The following is a 20330-nucleotide window of genomic DNA, read 5'->3' on the forward strand; positions in this document are numbered from 1 at the left end:
CAGGACCTCGACGCTCCGTTCACGGAGGAGGAGATCTGGGGCATGATCAAGCGCATGCCGGTGCGCAAGGCGCCATGACCGGATGGCTTCACCGCGGAGTTTCTCCGTGCCTGCTGGGGCACCATTAAGCACGACGTCATCGCTGTATTCCACCAGCTGTATCAGCTGAGGGGCAGAGGATTCCACCGCCTCAACCAGGCCATGGTTTCTCTCCTCCCCAAGCGCTCGGATGCTCAAGCGTTTGGCGACTTCCGACCCGTCAGCCTCATCCACCTAGTCGCCAAGGTGTTTGCCAAGACGCTCTCCCTGCGCCTAGTACCGAAGCTGGACAAATTCGTGCTCGTCCGGCAATCGATTCGCCTCCTGCACCAGCTGCGCGCGCCCCGGATCTTGCTCCAACTCGACCTCGCGCGCGCTTTCGACACCATCTCATGGCCTTTCCTGTTCGAGGTGCTCCGTCAATATGGCTTCGGGAGCAGATTCCTGGATTGGCTGGCCATCTTGCTGTCGTCCGCTTGCTCGCGGGTGCTGATCAACGGCGAGCCGGGCCCCCACATTTGGCAGGGCGACCCTTTGTCGCCCCAACTGTTCGTCCTCGCCGTGGACATGCTAGGACGCCTCTTTCGGCGGGCCGCGTCCCTGGGCATCCTGGAGCACCTGCACCCACGCCGCCCCATCCCGGTCATCTCGCTCTACGCGGACGACGTGGTACTGTTTTGCCACCCCTCCCCGAGCAACCTCGCCGCGATCAAGGCGATCCTGGAGTTTTTTGGGCGAGCCACGGGCCTCCATGTCAACTACGGCAAGAGCTTAGCCACCATGCTCAACTGTGCTACGGGTGACACTGCGCTGATCTCGGAGCTCCTTGGGTGCAAGATCACGGACTTGCCGCTCACGTACCTTGGGATCCCCCTCAACATTCGACGGCCCACGAGCGCCCAGCTGCAGCCCCTGGTCGACACGGTTGGCGGCATGCTCCCCAACTGGAAGTCCAGACTCATGAACAAAGCGGGCCGTCTAGCTCTTGTCAGGTCCGTGCTCTGCACCATCCCCATCCACCAAATCCTCGTCTTCGCCCCTCCGAAGAAGACGATCAGGCTCATTGGGAAAATTGAGAGAGGATTCCTATGGGAAGGTCGCGCCGCCGCGAACGGCGGCAGCTGCCACGTCAACTGGCGTCGTATCTGCCAGCCCCTTCCCCTTGGCGGCCTTGGCGTCCAGGACATGGAGCGTGCTGGGCTCGCCCTACGGCTGAGGTGGCTCTGGTTCAGCCGCACTGACGAGGGTCGTGCTTGGCACGGCCTTGACCTCCAGTTCTCCAAGGAGGAGCACCCCCTGTTCTTCGCCTCCACCTCGCTCGCCGTGAAAGATGGCAGAACGGGCAAGTTTTGGGAGGACCGCTGGATCAATGGCCGCTCCGTCTGTGAGATTGCACTGCAACTTTATGCTTGCATCCCCCAAGTGCCGGCGCAAGCAGCGCACCATTGCGGAGGGCCTCCTGAACTATGCATGGACTCGAGACATTCACGGAGACATGGGCATCCACGAAATCGGTCAATACCTGCTGCTGTGGCGCGAAACAGAAGGCGCTGCCCTCAACGACCAGCCAGACCAGCTTATCTGGAGGTGGACCTCGAGCGGCTCTTACTCTGCGCGCAGCGCCTACCTGGCAACCTTCCACGGCTCCGCTAGCTGCGACTCATGGCAACTGACATGGAGGAGTTGGGCTCCGCCGCGCATGAAATTCTTCCTCTGGCTCGTTAGTCTGGACAGGTGCTGGACAGCGGATAGATTGCGCCGCCGCGGCCTGCAACACCACCCGCGCTGCGTCTTGTGTGACCAGGAGCCTGAGACGATGCGCCACCTGCCCCTTCTCGCGACAGGTTTGGCATGAGACGCTCTCCTGGCTTCGGCTGACATGCCGGCCGCCAGGCCAGGAGGCCACGCTGAACGACTGGTGGACGCACGCCAAGCTGGAGACGCCAAAGCCCATGCGCAAGGGGCTGGCCACGATCACTCACCTGACGGCGTGGATGCTCTGGAAGCATCGCAACTCTTGTGTGTTTGACGGCGAGCAGCCTTCCATTGCCCTGCTAACGACTAGGATCAGAGGGGAGGCAGCCCTTTGGGCTAGGGCTGGGGCAGCTGGCCTTGGGGTGGTCATGCCGCTAACCTGGGATGTTCACTAGTTCCTGTTTTTCTTATTTTTCCCCGGTGAGCCTCCTTCTCGGAGGCATGTAATGCTAAACTATCTCCCTTTTCAATGAAATGAAACGCAGAGTCTTTGCGTTTTCTTGAAAAAATATATCTTACAGTATCCATAGTTGACCCTTGACCTACTAGATTAAAACCATCATATCACTATTAATCCACATATATCCTTGGTATTGGCTGTGAATTGTATTGCTATTTAGTTTGGTAATGATGGGTGTTATCTCTATTTTATGTTAGCTACTACCTTGCCAATGCAGTGTTGCCTCATATTCCTTGAATTTCATTACTGGCCGGCTAATATCCCACTTAGAAAACACTTGTATTTTTTCCAGAATTATGGATGTTATGCTTAACTTTCTTCCTGTCCGAGGAAGTAGTAATGTTCCCACCAATCCTTGCCTCTTAGCAATAGGTGTGAACATATCTGCAGTAGTCCCACTAGCAAATAATAAAGAGCTATTACTGAAAGGGGGTCAACATCTCTAAAATCACCATGAATGTACTACCAGGAATAAATTGCAAATCTTGATTTTCTATATAATGCAGTCTCTAGTTTGCTCCGGCAACCACCTTGGCAAAATAACATTTCTGTAAATATTATCAACGCTCAGATACGTGTAACGTTGTTGGTGTCATACTTGTGTTATTAGTTTACTTTCTGTGTTTATCCTGCAGATACCTCCTAGCCGAGCTACATATAATAATGTCGTAAATGCATGTGGTGCTGCTGGTAACTGGAAAAAGGCTTTAGAACTTTGTAAGAAGATGATAAGAAATGGTGTAGGGCCAGACTTGGTTACGCACAATATTGTATTATCTGCTTTCAAGAATGGCTTTCAGTATACGAAAGCCACAGGTTACTTTGAAATGATGAAAGGAGCAAATATTGCCCCTGATACTTTCACTTTAAATATTGTCATCCATTGCCTTGTAAAAGTCGGACAGCACGGAGATGCTGTTGATTTGTTAAACTCGATGAGGGAGAAAAGAGTACAGTGTTCTCCAGATGTTGTTACGTACACTAGCATAATACATTCTTATTATGTTTGTGGGCAAGTGGAAAATTGCAAGGCAGTCTTTGATATGATGGTTGCTGAAGGAGTTAAACCTAATATTGTATCATATAATGCACTTTTGGGTGCTTATGCCTCACATGGGATGCACACTGAGGCCTTCGGAATTTTCAAGTTACTGAAACAAAATGGTCTGCGACCTGATGTAGTTTCCTATACCACTTTACTGAATGCCTATGGTAGGTCAGCACAGCCTGAAAAAGCTAGGGAGGTTTTTAACGAGATGAGGAAGAACTCATGCAAGCCAAACAAAGTCAGTTATAATGCACTAATTGATGCTTATGGATCTGCCGGAATGTTCAAGGAGGCCATTAGCTTACTGCATGAAATGGAGAAGGATGGCATTCCACCAGACGTTGTTTCAATAAGTACTCTGTTGGCTGCCTGTGGCCGCTGCAGGCAAACAACAAAAATTGACACAGTTCTTGAAGCAGCAAAATTTCGAGGGATTGAACTTAATATAGTTGCGTACAACTCGGGCATCGGAAGCTATTTAAGTTTTGGAGATTATGAGAAAGCTTTGAAGTTGTACGCAACAATGATGGCAAGCAATGTGAATCCAGATGCTGTAACTTACAATATACTCATCAGCGGATTGTGTAAATTGGGAAAATATGCAGAATCTCTGAAATTTTTTGAAGACATGGTGGACCTGCGAATTCCTTTAACCAAGGAGGTTTACTCGTCCTTGATTTGTTCATATGTCAAACAGGCAAGTGTGGATTTCATTGTCTGTCTAGTTTTCTCTGGAAAGTTGATATGCTAAAGATGGTTCCCACTCAGGACAAACTAGCTGAAGCGGAATCTACTTTTATTAATATGAAAGCATCTGGCTGCTTCCCTGATGTTCTGACATATACTGCTATGATTCAAGCCTATACTGATCATGGTAAGATCCTCTTAAAAGTCTTAGGTTGAGATAACATTTTTCTAACTGATCATGTATTTCTTATGGATCATAAGGGAGTTGGACGAGTGTGTGGGACCTATTCAAAGAGATGGAAGGAAATGCTATACTGCCAGATGCCATTATATGCTCATCCCTCATGGAAGCATTGAACAAAGGAAATCAATATGGAAGGGTCCTTCAGTTGATGAAATTCATGCACGATCAATGCATTCAATTGAACCAAAAAGCTTATTTTGAAATAATAGCTTCATGCAGCATGTATGTCCATCCACTTTGTTAAGTTGAACAAGCATGAATTGGTAATTAGGCTATTATGACCTGAACAAGGTTACTACGGTAACACCGGTGGTCGTTACACCCACGTCTCATATAGTACTTTACCATTTTAAGTATGTTCATATACTCATATCTTAGATTTTGCGAAGCGACCTGTATGGAAAAAATTGCATGTGAGTCCATAGTTTTTAGTATATTTTGAAAATACTTTCATATTTATATATGTACATATAAACAATATACTAAAATAATAGCAGTACATACTACCTAAAAAGTAGTATATATACTACCGAAATATTCTTATATACTACTCCCTCCATTCATAAATATAAGATGTTTTAACTTTTTTCTGAATCAGATGTATATAAACACATTTTAGTATGTTTCTTCACTCATTTCAGTCCATATGTAGTTCATATTAAAATATCCAAAACATCTTATATTTGTGAACGAAGGAAGTACATACTACTCCTACATACTGTCCAGTTTGACAGATACTACATACTGTAGAAGTGCATGCTCTAGCCAATGCAACCAAAAGACCGATCTGATGGAAGAGACTGGGCAACACATTATACGTCAACACTCCCCCTCACGTGTGGCTCCCTCAGGCCTAAACGTGGACCGAAAGTGGGCTGCAATTTAATTGCAGCCAGCCGGGTCTTGAACTCGAGACCTCTTGACTTTGATACCATGTAGAAGTGCATGCTCTAGCCAATGCAACCAAAAGACCGATCTGATGGAAGAGACTAGACAACACATTATACGTCAACACATACAACATAAAAAATACTTGAGTGAAACTACCACCGGTTTTATGTAAAATATGTAAATATCTGGGGCACCTAGGTGCATGGGCAGCTTGTTCGGGTCCAACCTGTTAATGCATTTGGTTGCAAGTGGCGTGCATCACTCTTGATTTGTTTCCGAATTTGTATGCACGCAAGACTATCTATGTATGAGATAGCATCAAACATGAAACATCTGAAATTGGTTCCTAATTAAATAACACTGTTAGTTATGTTGGATTTCGAACCATTCTTGTCTATTTGAATCCGAGATACCCACATGTACGTGTTACCAATTTAGGACAACACAAAATAACATTTTTTGGTATATACATACCCCAGATACCCACTTGTACGTGTTATTAGACCGCGATACCAACTGGTGGGTATGATACCTAACGAAAATATTTACGTGGTGGTGTTATACCTAATCAAAATATATACACTCGAGGTATTATACCTAATGAAAATATACACATCCTGAGGTACCCACGTGTACATGTTTATAACTCAGTTGAATGTGCAGACCCTCCTATTACAAATAGTTCCTTCTCTATTCGTAATGGCTATCATGTACCTTCCATCTATGAAACATGGAAAGAAATACGAGACAATTATTCACGAAGAATTGATTTCTGATTTTCTCTCCTATTATGTCTGTCGACATGGAACGTTGCCATGCATGGTTTTTTTATTTGCTGCTAAAGAAGCATTTGAACAAGTGATGGCGACACTAATGACTTTCCAGTTAAAATAGGATTGTACCAATGGTCAACTTTGAGCCCTTATCTTTTTTGCTTTGGTGATGGATGAGGTCAAAAGGGATATACAAGGAGATATCCCATGGTGTATGCTCTTTGTGGATGATGTGGTGCTAGTCGACGATAGTCGAGCGAGGGTTAATAGAAAGTTAGAGATTTGGAGATGAACTTTAGAATATAATTTTTTTAGGCCTGGTAGATCTAAAACTGAGTACACGGGGTGCGGTTTCAATACTACTACGCATGAGGAAGAGAAAGTTAGCCATGATGGGCAAGTGGTACCTCATAAGGACACCTTTCGATATTTGGGGTCAATGTTGTAGAAGGATGGTGATATTGATGAAGATGTGCGCCATCGAATCAAAGCTGGATGGATGAAGTGGCTCCAAGCTTCCGGCATTCCAAGTGATAAGAGAGTGCCACAAAAGCTAAAGGCAGGTTCTATAGGACGGCGATTTGATTTTCGATGTTGTATGGCGTTGAATGCTGGCCAACTAAAGGGTGACATGTAGCAGAGATGCGCATATTGAGATGGATATATGACCACACAAGAAAGGATCGGGTCTGGAATGATGACATACGTATAGAGTTGGGGTGGCACCGATGGAAGAGAAACTTGTTCAACATCGTCTGAGATGGTTTGGGCATATACAAGCAAGCCCTCTGAAGCGCTAGTACGTAGCAAATGATTAAGGTGTGCTGATAATGTCAAGAGAGGTTGTGGTAGACCAAACTTGACATGGAAGGAGTCCGTAAAGAGAGATCCGAAGGACTAGGATATCAAGAAAGATTTAGCCATGGATAGGGGTGCATCGAAGTTAGCTATCCACGTGCCAGAACCATGAGTTGGTTTTGGTTTCTTATGGATTTCAAGTCTAGCCTACCCCAACTTGTTTCAGACTGGAAGGCTTTGTTGTTGTTGTTGTTGTAAAGAAGTGTTGACATACATGATGTGCAGGGCCATATGCCCATGAGTATGGTATCCAAATAGCGATCATGTCATTATTATTTTGAAATTAGCAGTTTGCAATGGAATAGTCAGTTAACAAACATACCCATTACAACAATGTGCATCTAAATTCAATCAAGTGGTGGAAAGGCAAGGAACCTTGGTATATATATAAGGGTTTATATCATTTATGCTACTAGTTGTGTCCCACTACTCACTTTTGCCATTGAAAGTTATAACTGCTCAAAAATGCCATCATTCTTTGACATGCTTGCTCAAAATGCCATCGCTCCGTTGGATGTTTGCTCAAAAGTGCCATTAGACAACCTTATTGTCAGGTCAAACTGGTTGACCATGTTACATGACCAAATTACCCCTAGACCCACATGTCTGATCTCTATATCTGACAATGATAAGTGTGGGCCCCACTTGTCAGGAGTAAGCAACTGAATAATTTTAAATGAAAATAAAAACGTTGTTGCGGATCAATTGAGACCCACACTTTCTTGTAGTGAAATAGGGGGAGAGCTGACATGTTAGTAATGTGTATTTTGTTTATTATAACATGGTAAACGGGGTTTGATCTAACAGTAATGGTGTCTGGTGACATTTTTGAGCATGCGCTTAATGGAGCGATGTCATTTTTGAGCAGTTGCAATTTCTAATGGCAAAACTGAGTAGTGCGACGCAACTGGTGGCATAAATGATAAATACCCTATATTTAATGTCTATCATATAGGAGTGTGTATATGCATAGTATGTAGTATAAAGGAATATTTGGGTGGTATATATATACTACTCCCTTTGTCCCAAAATAAGTATCTCAAGTTTGGTATAACTTTGTACTAAAGTTAGTACAAAGCTGAGACACTTATTTTTGGGATGGAGGGAGCACTCTCGCTCCTCATACACCATATAGGTAAACCGATTAAAGCTCTTAATTATTTTGACATACTTCGCTAATAACTACTAGATACCTAAGTGAATTTTATGATTTTTTTTGCATAGTCCATATATTTTACGTAGTTTACATATAACGCCTTTTTTGTACGTAAAACTGTTATATTGCAAAAATTAGGGACCTAAGTGGTAATTTTTTGGACTACTTGTATTGGGGTATCTTACAGTGGTTACCAAGGTATATTTAGAATGATAAAGATCTATAATAGATGCATATATGAGGTGCATTGAATGTGGGAGTACATACTCCCGGGAGTACATAATATTAGTTATATCTTATATTACTAGACTTTTAGATTACCATCTCTATTTATCAAATTATCGGTCGAGTCACTTGCAACTAGCTCTGCTGTCTTCTGAGGCAACCATGCCAAATATGCACACCATGGTTAATAAATAGAAACATAATAAAGTTGAATATTCATTGGGATAGCGGCATAGAGCTTTCTTGTGGTTGAGATGCCATCTGGTTTGTGTTTGTTCAGTTCTTATAATAGCTGCATAGAACCACCCTTGATGTATTGAATAGGTCAATGTTCATTTGTGTCGTTTGGTTACTTATCATCGACATTTTGTTTCCCCATAACAGGCTACGGGACTGGAAAACTGCAAGTGAAATAATTGAACATTTGGATTCCTCTCTGCCATCCATTTCTGTTGGGAAGCTAAACTATCTTCTAAATTTTCTTGGAAAATGTGGGAAGACAGAGAGTATGATGAAGGTACAATTGGTCTCTGTAACATAGCTTTCATAGCAGAACCTATTTTTGTTATTTCCAACTTGTATGCAATTGATGTAGACTTCAGCATTATCTGTTTTCGTTACTGGACCATCAATCTGTTTTGTTGTTCTGTATATGAAGCGGAAGTTCTACCAACCAGTTCACCCGAAAAGCCTAAGCTTAGAGCGATAGTCAGACATTATACTCAAACACCCCCCCTCGTGTATGAACTGGGTTTGGAGATATGACGTGCACATAGGAAGCAGAGGCAGATCACAATTATTTATTGCATGAACTGGGTTTTGAACCCAAAATCTCTTGGATTCAAATTGTATGTGCTTGACCATTTTATCCATCAGCTCAAGCTTAGAGAGGGTTAGATATGATACCTTAACATGTTTGTCATTGCTAGTTATGCTATAGACACTTAGCAATATTTTTTCCAAAATGCACCATCACTTAATGTTTTTATCCTTACCATGATCAATTTAGACAGAAGGCTCCTCATTTAAAAAGAATGGACTGCTTGTGCATAGTGGCTTGCTGGATCCATATATCTATTTTTCCCCTTGAAGTCTATTGTGTTTGGTTTGAGCCCAAGACAACGTTGTAAAAAATTTGGCGAGCCAATATTTTGGCTAAGGTTTGTTTTCACCAATGTTCACAAGAACAATGAACTAGAGGGCATGCCAAATTTTTGGCAACCATTGAGGAAAAGAGCCAAAATTGTTTTCATGACCAAAAGTTAGTATGGTTGATTTTGGTCATTAACCAAACATACCCTAAATTGTTTTCTTGAATTTCGAGGCCCAAGTGCGAATATACATAGATTAGTTACATACCCCCCCCCCCCCCCCCCCCCCCCCCTTTTTCCAAATTATTTGAAGTTCTAGTTTTGTCCTAAAGCAAACTTCTCTATATTATTATTTGACCACGTCTATAGAAAAATATAAAGACTCGGCTTGGGTTGAAGATTACAGACTTATTAGTTTCATTCATAGCTTTTCTAAGATCTTGGCTAGGGTACTAGCAAACAGATTGGCGCTGCATATGTATATTTCTGATATTCTCGGCCTGAAGAAGCTGGTTTTATGGTTAAGAATGCTAGCTTCTTGACCAGTTTCAAAACCATCAAACCACCGTCTTTTCTTTCATGAAAATATCTTGATATTCGAGTGTCGGTGCACTAAAGACTGGGGTCTCTAGTGTCCAGACTTGTGCACGGGCGCGAAGAGCCCCTGACGGTAGGGCGCGGCGGAATCCAGACAAGAAGCAACCCCCAAGGCATTCAAGGCCCCGGCAAGCCTGCCTTGTCGGGAAGACAACCAAGGCCACGTCCGTCTGATGGACGTGATGAACGCACCTAGCGCAAGCCCCCGGCGAGCCTCCCTCGCCGGGAAGACAGCCGAAGCCCCCAGCAAGCTTCCTTGCCGGGACGAAGCACCAGCTTGCCGGGATGACGTGGCAAGGCACTAGAGGGCGACCGCCCTTGCCACAGTGCCACCGCCCCCCGAGTTCCAGCGCATTCCGCATGCGCCAGCGGGGCATCCAGGTGTTGAAACACCTAGACACATGTCTTCACCAGCACTTAGCTGACATGGACAAGACGTGCATTTAATGCACCTGACAGCGGTAGATAGATAAGCGCCGCTGTAGGTTCACTGTAACATCTCGTGAATCTACCATCGAGCACTGTAGGTGACCCCTTTGCCTATAAAAGGAGGCCCTTAGCTCATTCACAAGGGGTTAGACTCTCTGGAGATTGGGCAAGAAGACGGTTATCATCACTGTAACGAACAACGAAAGAACGCTGAATACGATTAGACGAACATGACGTAGGGTTTTACGCGTAAGCGGCCCGAACCTGGGTAAAAAGGCTTGCCGGGTGTTGATCGTTAGGTCTGCTCTTGACATTGCTTTTCCCCTCCCTACGATCACAAGGGTATCACGTTGATCCCCATAGGTGTCGACCTAGCATCGCCGACATCGAGGAACCCATGTAATCTCATATCTAAACACTGGACTTGTGAGGAAATAGTTTCAATACAGGTGCTTAGATTATTGGATGTGTTTTCCAGTTTATGTTTTACCTTCAGTCCTTGTAAAGATGGGCCTAAGATATTTAATTTTCTCTAATGCAGCTGTTTTACAAGATGGTGAGTTCATGCTCTACTGTAGGCCTTTCTACTTATAAGGTTCTGCTGAGAAATCTCTTAGCAGTTGGAAAATGGAGAAAGTATGTTGAGGTAAAGATGGGTATTCACTAGTATCTGTATCACTTATGATTTGTTAGCCCGAATTATTTGCTGTGTAGCTTAGCCAGACTGAGAGGAGCAGAGTAGCAGAGGAAGAGTAGCTCGATAAAATGCAGTGCAAACTAGCACGCACACTAGTGAAGCGCACTTGCTCTATTGGACACACACCGATACAAGTAGCTCATGGTGGTACTAGTACTTAAGCTATAGAAGCTAGATGGTTTTGCGCTGGATGGATTGATTTACAACGGGAGGAGTTCTCCTTATATAGCACTTACAAACTGACTTGAGCTAGGATATTTACTAGCTGTGAGGTAAGCTGTCAGGATCAAGCTACTTACTTGAGCTAAAAACGCACCGGCAACCAATTTCAGAGGCGGAGAATAGGTAGAATAGGGTTTCTATTGCCTGGATCTTGAAGAAAATGGATAAAGCACGCCACAGGCGGCTAGGGTTTGTACCCACACAATTCTTACATGCCTCTATGGGCTGGTGTGAGGGGCATTTATAAGCCAGCTCACTCAAAAAGCAGAGAAAGGAAAGGAAAGAAGATAGTGCGCTTGTCTGAAAGTGAACAGCGATGCGGGAGTAGCTCCGAGCCGTCGGATGCTCGATCAGCGGTGTAGCTGGCTTCACTTATCGAACCGTTATCTTTTCATCTCAGCCGTTCACTGGTAGATCCACCTCCCCTGATACAACCGGCACGCAGGAACAGGGGATGGATCCTGACAATTCCCCCCTGTTAAGCTGCAGCTTGACCCCGAGCTGCAAATGCAGGGAAAACCTTCTGGATAAATGATGCATCCTCCCAAGTGGCTTCCTCCACTGGCATGTTAACCCATTTGATTAACCATCTAACCACAGGAACACTGATGTCACCCTGGACCCTTGGAACCAGCTTCCTTTCCAACAGAGTTTCAGGCTCTATCTTGATCAGACCATCAGGACCAACTAGGGGCAGATCCTTGAAGGCACTACTGCTGGTCCCACATGCTTCTTTAACTGGCTCACATGAAATGTGGGATGTAGTTTACAACCCTCAGGCAACAACAACTTGTATGCATGGAACCCAACCTTCTGCAAAATTCTGAAGGGTCCATAAAACTTGGAATGCAGTTTTAAATTCCTATGGATGCTCAGAGATGTGTGCCTATAAGGCTGTAGTTTCAAATAAACCATGTCACCAATCTCAAATTCCCTTTCTTTCCTCTTCTTGTCAGCAAACCATTTCATTCTTGCTTGGGCCTTGATCAAATTTTGTTTGATTACTTCCAAAGCTAGCTCTCTATTTTGCAGTAAATTCTCTGAATCAACAGATATAGTGTCAGGTAAGGCAGACTCAGCTACCATAGGAGGAGGAAATCCATACAAGGCCTGAAATGGTGTCATTTGCAGTGAAGTGTGGAAACTTGTATTATACCACCACTCAGCTAATGCTAGCCACAGGTTGTGTCATTTACTGGCTGTTGAAAACACATGCACCTCAAATAGTTTTCCAGACACTGATTTGCTCTTTCAGTCTGCCCATCAGATTGTGGATGATAGCTGGTACTCATGTGCAATTTGATTTTCAGAGACTTGAATAGTTGCTGCCACAGGTTGCTAGTGAATATCCTGTCCCTATCAGTAACAATCACCACTGGCATGCCATGTAGTTTGAACACTGTTTCAGAAAAAGCTCTAGCCACAGATTCTACTGAAATAGGATGCTTCATTGCTATGAAATGGGCATATTTTGTAAACCTGTCCACCACAACCAAAATGAGATCCTTGTTTTCAGACAGGGGTAGTCCCTCCACAAAGTCCATGCTCACATGTGCCCAGGCAAAATCAGGTACAGGTAGGGGCTCTAACAACCCTGGATAAGGGCAATGCTCTGCTTTATTAATCTGGCACACAGGGCATGCTTTCACAAATGCAGTAACATCTTGCTTCAACCCAGGCTAGTGGAACACCAACTTTACTCTCTGATAAGTAGCTCTTTCTCTAGAGTGACCCCCTAATTCTGAGCTGTGGAATGTTTTCAACAGCTCCTGCCTTAAAGTAGTTGTACTCCCCACTACTACTCTATTTTTGAACCTGAGGATACCATTCTTATAAGAGTATGCATTAGCAGGGCTCTTATCCACAGAACTCTGAGCAATCCACTCTTCAACCCTCTCATCTTGACTGTAGCTCTTAGCCACTTCCAGTATCCAGGTAGGAGTAGTGCTACTAGCAACCAACATGGAAGCTAAGTATTTAACTCTGTATAAGGCATCAGCTGCCTTGTTCTCCTTGCCCTTCTTATACTCAATGGTGAAGTTGTATCCGAGTAACTTGAGCAATAGCTTATGTTGAATCCCTTCAGTCAGTTTCTGTTCCTGAATATATTTGAGGCTCTCCTGATCTGTTCTGATGTTCAGGAAGAGCCAGAGGGATCGGCGGAGTGGGAGCCACAGGAGGAACCGGACGTGGCGGACATCAGACCTCGCCAGAAAGAACACCCCATAGGCGGATGCCACGCATGTGAATGCGCATGAAGCCAATGAACTCGGTGTAGTTAGTGCCATCAAAGATCACCAGACAACGAGGAACAGCAACGTAGCCGGATGCAACAGGCATTTTTTTTTTGGAACTCAGTCAGCAAACCGCGTCCGCGTCTGACAGCAGGATTGGAGCGGACTCGATCTGGCGAGATGGGGCGTCAGATTTGGTTGCAGCGGACTCGATCTGGCTGTAGCGGACTCGATCCCTCTGCAAGACTGGCTGTAGCGGACTCAATCCCTCTGCCATATGCGAGCTGGAGCGACTACTCGTGGTAGACAGCCTCGAGCTGGAGCGACGCCGGCGACCTCGAAGCGGAACCGGGCGAAGCGGGACGGGAGACCAAAGCTGGCGGCGCACAGCAGCGGGAAGGGACGGCGGCGTCCAGATCGATCCCCTGCTTTGCTCTCCTCCTTCGTTCCTTCAGGGTCGAGGCAGGTGGAGTCGGCCTCCAGATCGAGGCAACGGCGAGGGCGAGGTATCCAGCAGCCAGTCGGATCGGGAGAGGAACGAGAGCTAGCGGCCAGGGAGAAACCGGATAGGGAGCGAGATCCAGCGGCGTTGGACAGGCGGCGGCGGGTGGGGCAGGCTGGACACGCGGCTGCAGCACGAGCACGACGCGGGAGGAAGCATCGGCGAGAGGGGCTGCAGCGAGAGCGTCGGGTTCGAGGAAAAAGCACGAGTTGCGCGTGCGAAAAAAGAACCTAGGGCTCTAATACCATGTTAGGAAAGCAACTTATGTTTATTGAAGGCCCAAGGGGCATATATATATTGCACAAGACTTGAGGTGCAAGGAAAGTAAACATAGACTAATAAGGACTCCTAGACTAATACTAATAGACTAATAAGGACTCCTAGACTAATACTAATACTTCCTAACAGTTGTCACTGTATAACCCATCGTAAGACAGGGGTGACACCCACAACCTCTCCCTCAACCCTGTCGGAGGGGCTTGATGTCGATGATCCTCATCCTATTGTGCAACTCCTGAAACCGGACGCGGCCAAGAGCCTTTGTCAGGATGCCCGCCTTCTGCTCACCAGTCCAGATGAACTCCATGACCACTGTTCCCTTCTCGACGCAGTCACGTATGAAGTGGTAGCGGAGATCGATGTGTTTGCTACGGCTGTGGAGCATTGGGTTCTTGCAGAGGGAAATCGCCGACTTGTTGACGACGAAGAAGAGCGCCGGGGCGGTGTCTTGGTTCAACGTCTTGTCGAGAAGGGGAGCCAGCCATATTCCTTGACATGCCGCTGTAGCTGCCGCGATGTACTCCGCCTCCTACGAAGAAGTGGTGACAACCTTTTATCTCACTGATTGCCAGCTGATGGGACTGCTGCCGTGGAAGAACAACACGTCAGAGGTGGTCTTCCTGGAGTCCTTGTCACCAACGTGTTCGAAGTCGCTGTAGCCGACCAGGTTATCGCCGTCGCCACGATGATATACACAACCATGTGTGGTCGTGCTCGCGATGTACAGGAGCAGGTGCTTGACCACTGCGAGACGATCGCTAGCGCGAGCCAACATGAACCTGCTCAGGAACCCGACGATGAACGAGATGTCCGACCGGATATGCACGAGATACCTCAGGCTGCGGATGATGCTCCGATAGAAAGTAGCGTCCATCGGCTTCTCTTTGCTCTCCTTGCTGAGCTTGCACCGTGATTCCATCGGTAGTGCACGACGTGGCAGTCCGCCATGCCTGTTCGCTCAAGCATCTTGGTGGCATAGCCGCCCGAGTGAAAGTCGTGTGACAACGATCCTGGTTCACCTCTAGCCGAGGTAGTACCGGAGCGGCCCGAGGTAGTTCATGCTAAAGACCACTTCATTTTCTCCTTGAAGCAGAGCACCTCACAGTATGCTCGGCACCAGCGATGACAAGGTCGTCGATGTAGATGCCGACGATGAGCAGTGTGTCCCCTGTTCCACGAGCGTACACGCCGTGAAGCCGAGTGAGGCCAAGCTTGCGTGCAGCTTGGCGTTCCACGCCCTCGGTGCTTGCTGAAGACCGTACAGGGCCTTGTGTAGCTTGTACACGCCCTGCTCGCATCCTTTGGCGATGAAGCCAGGTGGCTGGGACACGTAGACCTTCGCCTGGAGGTCGCCATTGAGGAATGCTGACTTGACGTCCATGTGGCGAACTTCCTAGCCTCGATGTGTCGCCAGGGCAAGGATCAGTCACATGGACTCGAGCCTTGCCACGGGTGCGAAGACTTCCTCGAAGTCCACCCTTGCGTGTTGTACATACCCTTTTGCGACGAGTGGGGCTTGTGCTTGACGATGCGCGTCCTTCTTTACCTTGAACACTCACTTGAGCCCAATAGCTCGATGTGCGTAGCATGCAACTTGATGAGTGTCCAGGTAGCGTTGTCGTCGATCGATGACAGCTCGTCCAGCATCGCGCGACGCCAACAATGCTCACGCTCTGCTTCAACGAACGTGGTTGTGATACGGGGTTGCCCAATCTTCACGGAGGATCTGCTTGATGAACGAATCAACGTCACTTGAAGGCTATGAAGGAAATCCTCGATCCTAGCTAACAACGCCGTCGGCTAAAGGATAACTAGTGCAACCCGACGAGACCGAAGCAAGCTACTACATAAGCAACAACCAGCAACATGTATTCGTCCAACCATACTTTTAGTTTCCAATCCACGCAACCACGCACGAAGTTGCAAGCACGAACTGGTCACCGCCTCAACGACTACTGTTCTAAAATCACAAAGTGAGTTTAACCCCTCACAAGGCAAGATTACAAGAGCTGAGGAAGTTGTTAAGCTTCATGCACTAGCCAACGCAACCAAAAGTCCGAACTGATGGAAAGGGTTAGTGCAATCCACATATACTGTAACACCCCCTCTCATGTGTGACAGGGAAGACAAGTCAACACGTGCAACCGGAAGAGAGCGACGGCGCGCGAAACTCACGTATGACTCAAGAGACCTCTACATGGACACAAAGGGGGGCTACCAACAATTTTTAATAAATTGCGAAAACCAGGACTTGAACTCAAGACCTTAGCTCTGATACCATGTTAAGCTTCATGCACTAGCAAACGCAACCAAAAGTCCGAACTGATAAAAAGGGCTAGTGCAATCTTACTGTAACAGAAGTGAACTCTCAAACAAGATTAAAAGAGTTGTGGCTGAATTGGATGATGGGGTAATCATTCCAATTAGGAAGTTAAGCTCGTTGCTTTTTATTTTACCAGAACTGGAGCCAGGCTTTATCCATTTATTCACTAGACCCAGAAAATCGTAGTTCTGGATTCCATTCAAAAGTCCAAAAGAGGGGCTCAAAGCCATGCTAACCAGCTGGGCAAGGGAGCAAACACATGGAGCCTCGCGCAACAATTAATCTCTGGACAACTTACATTGGAACTCTCATATCCTTTGACTCAGGACTCCAAGTGATGCAGCGTTTGATTTTCCAGAAAGTAGATTTAATATGCTGTCCATTTTTTACTCCCACACATGCTGGTTACTCTATATTTCTGTGGCATGGTGTAGCAAATTCTGGGACGAATTCTGGAACTGCGCATGCAACAATAGATTATTGGGATGGCTTGCTATTCTTCTCTGAGATGGAACTAGTTCGCCTTGTTACCAAAACATGAAACTTGTTCTCTTCAAACTTGTTGTATGGGCTTCAGAACTTGATGCTTCATGAGCTGAACTTGTTTCTTCCTATGCTAAAAGTTGTTGGTTGCCCTCAACATTGTACCTGAGTAAAATCAGCACACGAGATTTAGGCAGTATAAAGTGTTCATGCACAATTGAATAATGATCAGCTAGGATCGCATTCACCTCTTGTTCTATTTGTTTGGCATGGCTCCTTGTCATGGGAGCCAAATGGGTCTCTTTTTTGTAAAAGCTTCATTTGATAGCATAGATTTATGATGAGAAGATAATAAACAAGGTGAACCTGGGATGTCCTCATCATCTCCCCACCCCCACCCCCCCTTAAAAAGGACTCGTCCTCAACTCTTGACCCTCTTGATCAAAGCATGGAGACAATTTAACAACGTTGAATGTCGGACTCACAACATAGTCTTTGGGAAGCTCAATCTTGTTGTTAGAGTTGTGTCGAATATTCTTGTACAAGGTAGGTTACAGTTGGACTCTGAGTAGTATTGTGTTTAGACAGGATATGGAGTCGTGTCCTGATAGGACACTTGTATCCTAGGCCTCTCATATATAGCGGGGGTAGACACACGATGTAACCTATGCCAACATAATAGCACAAGTACGCGGGGAGCCGGCGGCGTGTGCCGGCACCCGGTCGGCCGGGGTGAGGTATTGTGACGGTGTCACGGGGAGGAGCGCCCGTAGTCAGGCCCCGGGGATGTAGCCATATCGGTGAACCTCGTTAACAAATCTCGGTGTCGTGCTCGTGTGATTGCTTGGTCCTCGGATGATCGACGGAGTGCCTCGGATTTATTCTAACACTTGTAAGCATTGTCATTGATCTTGGTCAAAACTTTGAATGGTCCATCTCCACGAAGCATTAGCTTGGATTTGCGCTTCTTTGGAAACTGATCTTTGCACAAATGTATCCAAACCAGATCTCCAGGCGCAAAAAGTCACCTTGCGGTTTTTGTTTGTCTTAGCTGCATAGTACTTGGACTTCTTTTCTATCTCTTCTCTCGTCTTCTCATGAATCTTCTTTGTTAGGAAGTATTAGTATTAGTCTAGGAGTCCTTATTAGTCTATGTTTACTTTCCTTTCACCTCAAGTCTTGTGTAATATATATATGCCCCTTGGGCCTTCAATAAACATAAGTTGCTTTCCTAACACGGTATTAGAGCTTAGGTTAATTTTTTAGCACGCGCAACTCGTGCAGATCCAATTTCGCGATGCCGCCATCGTCCTCTGGCCGTCTCGCGCTGCCCTCCCCGATCGATCTCCAACCGGGCCTCCCCGATCGATCTCCAACTGGGCCTCCCCGCTCGATCTCCTCCCGTCCTGGGAGCGCCGGCTCGCGTCCCCGCTCTTCCGTGGCGCACGCGGCTGCCCCTCGCCGGATGTCGGGGATCTTCGTCCCCTCGGTCGGGTTCCGCGAGTTCGACGGGCCAGACGACGCCGTGCCGTCCTCGACGCTCGCCTTCGCCCCGGCCTCGGAGGAGGCCGCCGCACGCCTCCGCCTCGGTGCTCCTCATCCCAGGCCATCCGCCGCTGCCGTCTGCGTCAGATCGCACCATGAGACCAGCCGTCAGCCGCCGCCTCATCCCGCTGGATCCGTTTTGGCCTCCAGCCGCCGCCAGTTCCTCGGATCCAGATCAAGGCGCCACCCTGCAGCGGATCGATTCCCAGGGTGCTGCTCTCGTTCCCTGCCGGCTGGACGGTTGCCTTCCGCCAAGACGCGCAAGACGTGCCTCCTGCCTTCAGCCAACAGGGGCATAACACACGACTGCCGGCCTGCTTGCTGGGACGTGGTTCTAGCCATCCGGTCAAAGTTGTGTTGACTAGATTGATTCAGCAAAAGAAAAAAAAAATGTGCTATATGGTGCCAGTGTGCTGCTACGTGTTGTTGGCGTGCTACTACCTACTGCTCGCATGTGTAGCCTATGCCTAGCACGTGGCTGCTGCCCTCCACCCAAGTGTGTGCTTGCTGCTGTCGTTGCTACGTCCTCATGTGCCGGGTGCTCCAGTTTGGTTGTTTCCTCCTTTGTCCGGTGTTGCATGCTCATGCACCTTGTCTGGTGTTGCATGCTCTTCTCGCTAGTTGTTTTCTAGTTTTCTATTTTTTCCGCTGCGTCCACCAAATTCGTTGATATTTTGTGTTTTCTCATGCCATGGAGTCCACCATATATTTGTCCGTCGGCCTTTCTCCGGTCCTGATCCTTTCTATGCAACTTTTGTGGCCTACTTGTCCTTGTTGTTTTCTATAGGATTTTCTGGACTTCTTTTGCATTGTTGATCTACGTCCATCGTGCCTTATCCGCCGAGCTTCTTTCGCCGACGGGACAACCCATCTTCTCTTGATACTTATCTTGTATCTTCAAGTGATGCGGTGTTTACCTCTGATGTGCCATCTTTTCGTTCTCTCCTTCGGCGACTCGACAAGTTTTGAAGACTCTTCATGCTACGACGACACTCTCAAGACGCGGATTTGGATTATCATTGTTTTTTAGTATTACACTTCTTCAAATGCAATGCTATTGCATACCCTTTGCCTTTAAGGGGGGGGGGGGGGGTGTTAGGAAGTATTAGTATTAGTCTAGGAGTCCTTATTAGTCTATGTTTACTTTCCTTGCACCTCAAGTCTTGTGTAATATATATATGCCCCTTGAGCCTTCAATAAACATAAGTTGCTTTCCTAACATTCTTCACATATGGAGCATGCTTAGAAGCCTCCATGTTACATCTCTCTTGCAATGCAAGTGGCAGCAAGTCGATTGGTGCAAGTGGTTTGAATCTATATACCACCTCAAATGGGCACATGCTTGTGGTAGAGTGAACTGCTCTATTGTAAGCAAACTCCACGTGCGGCAAACATTCTTCCCACTCTTTCAAATTCTTCTTGATCATTGTCCGCAACAAGGATGAGATTCTGCGGGTCACCACCTCTGTTTGTCCATCAATTTGTGGATTGTTGTTGAAAACAATAACTTGGTTCCCAACTTTGCCCACAATGTTTTCCAAAAGTATCTCATGAACTTCACATCACGATCTGAAACAATGGTCCTCGGCATTCCATGCAAGCGAACAACTTCCCTGAAAAACAAATCAGCAACATGTGAAGCATCGTCGTTCTTGTGGCACGGAATGAAATGTGGCATTTTTGAGAATCTATCAACCACAACAAAAACTGAATCCCCCCCCTCTTAGTCCTATGTAGTTCTAAAACAAAATCCATGCTAATATCCTCCCAAGGAGCATTTAGAATAGGTAGG

At 46.6% G+C, this 20330-nt stretch overlaps 1 protein-coding gene across 5 annotated transcripts in view; it reads left to right on the forward strand.

Annotated features, from left to right (window-relative positions):
- LOC123426169 (pentatricopeptide repeat-containing protein At2g41720) overlaps positions 1-20330 on the forward strand; it is a 65000-nt gene that overhangs the window by 26939 nt on the left and 17731 nt on the right. For 4 of the 5 annotated variants that reach the window (XM_045109943.1, XM_045109944.1, XM_045109946.1 and 1 more), the window contains exons 4-8: positions 2890-3999; positions 4071-4176; positions 4251-4455; positions 8521-8653; positions 10795-10899. In XM_045109943.1, the coding sequence (XP_044965878.1) occupies positions 2890-3999; positions 4071-4176; positions 4251-4455; positions 8521-8653; positions 10795-10899 (1659 nt within the window). The remainder of the gene's footprint in view (positions 1-2889; positions 4000-4070; positions 4177-4250; positions 4456-8520; positions 8654-10794; positions 10900-20330) is intronic. The other variant, XM_045109945.1, reaches the window with a different exon arrangement.

The sequence above is a fragment of the Hordeum vulgare genome, chromosome 2H (genome assembly GCF_904849725.1).
Source record: "Hordeum vulgare subsp. vulgare chromosome 2H, MorexV3_pseudomolecules_assembly, whole genome shotgun sequence".
Taxonomy (NCBI): Eukaryota; Viridiplantae; Streptophyta; class Magnoliopsida; order Poales; family Poaceae; genus Hordeum; species Hordeum vulgare.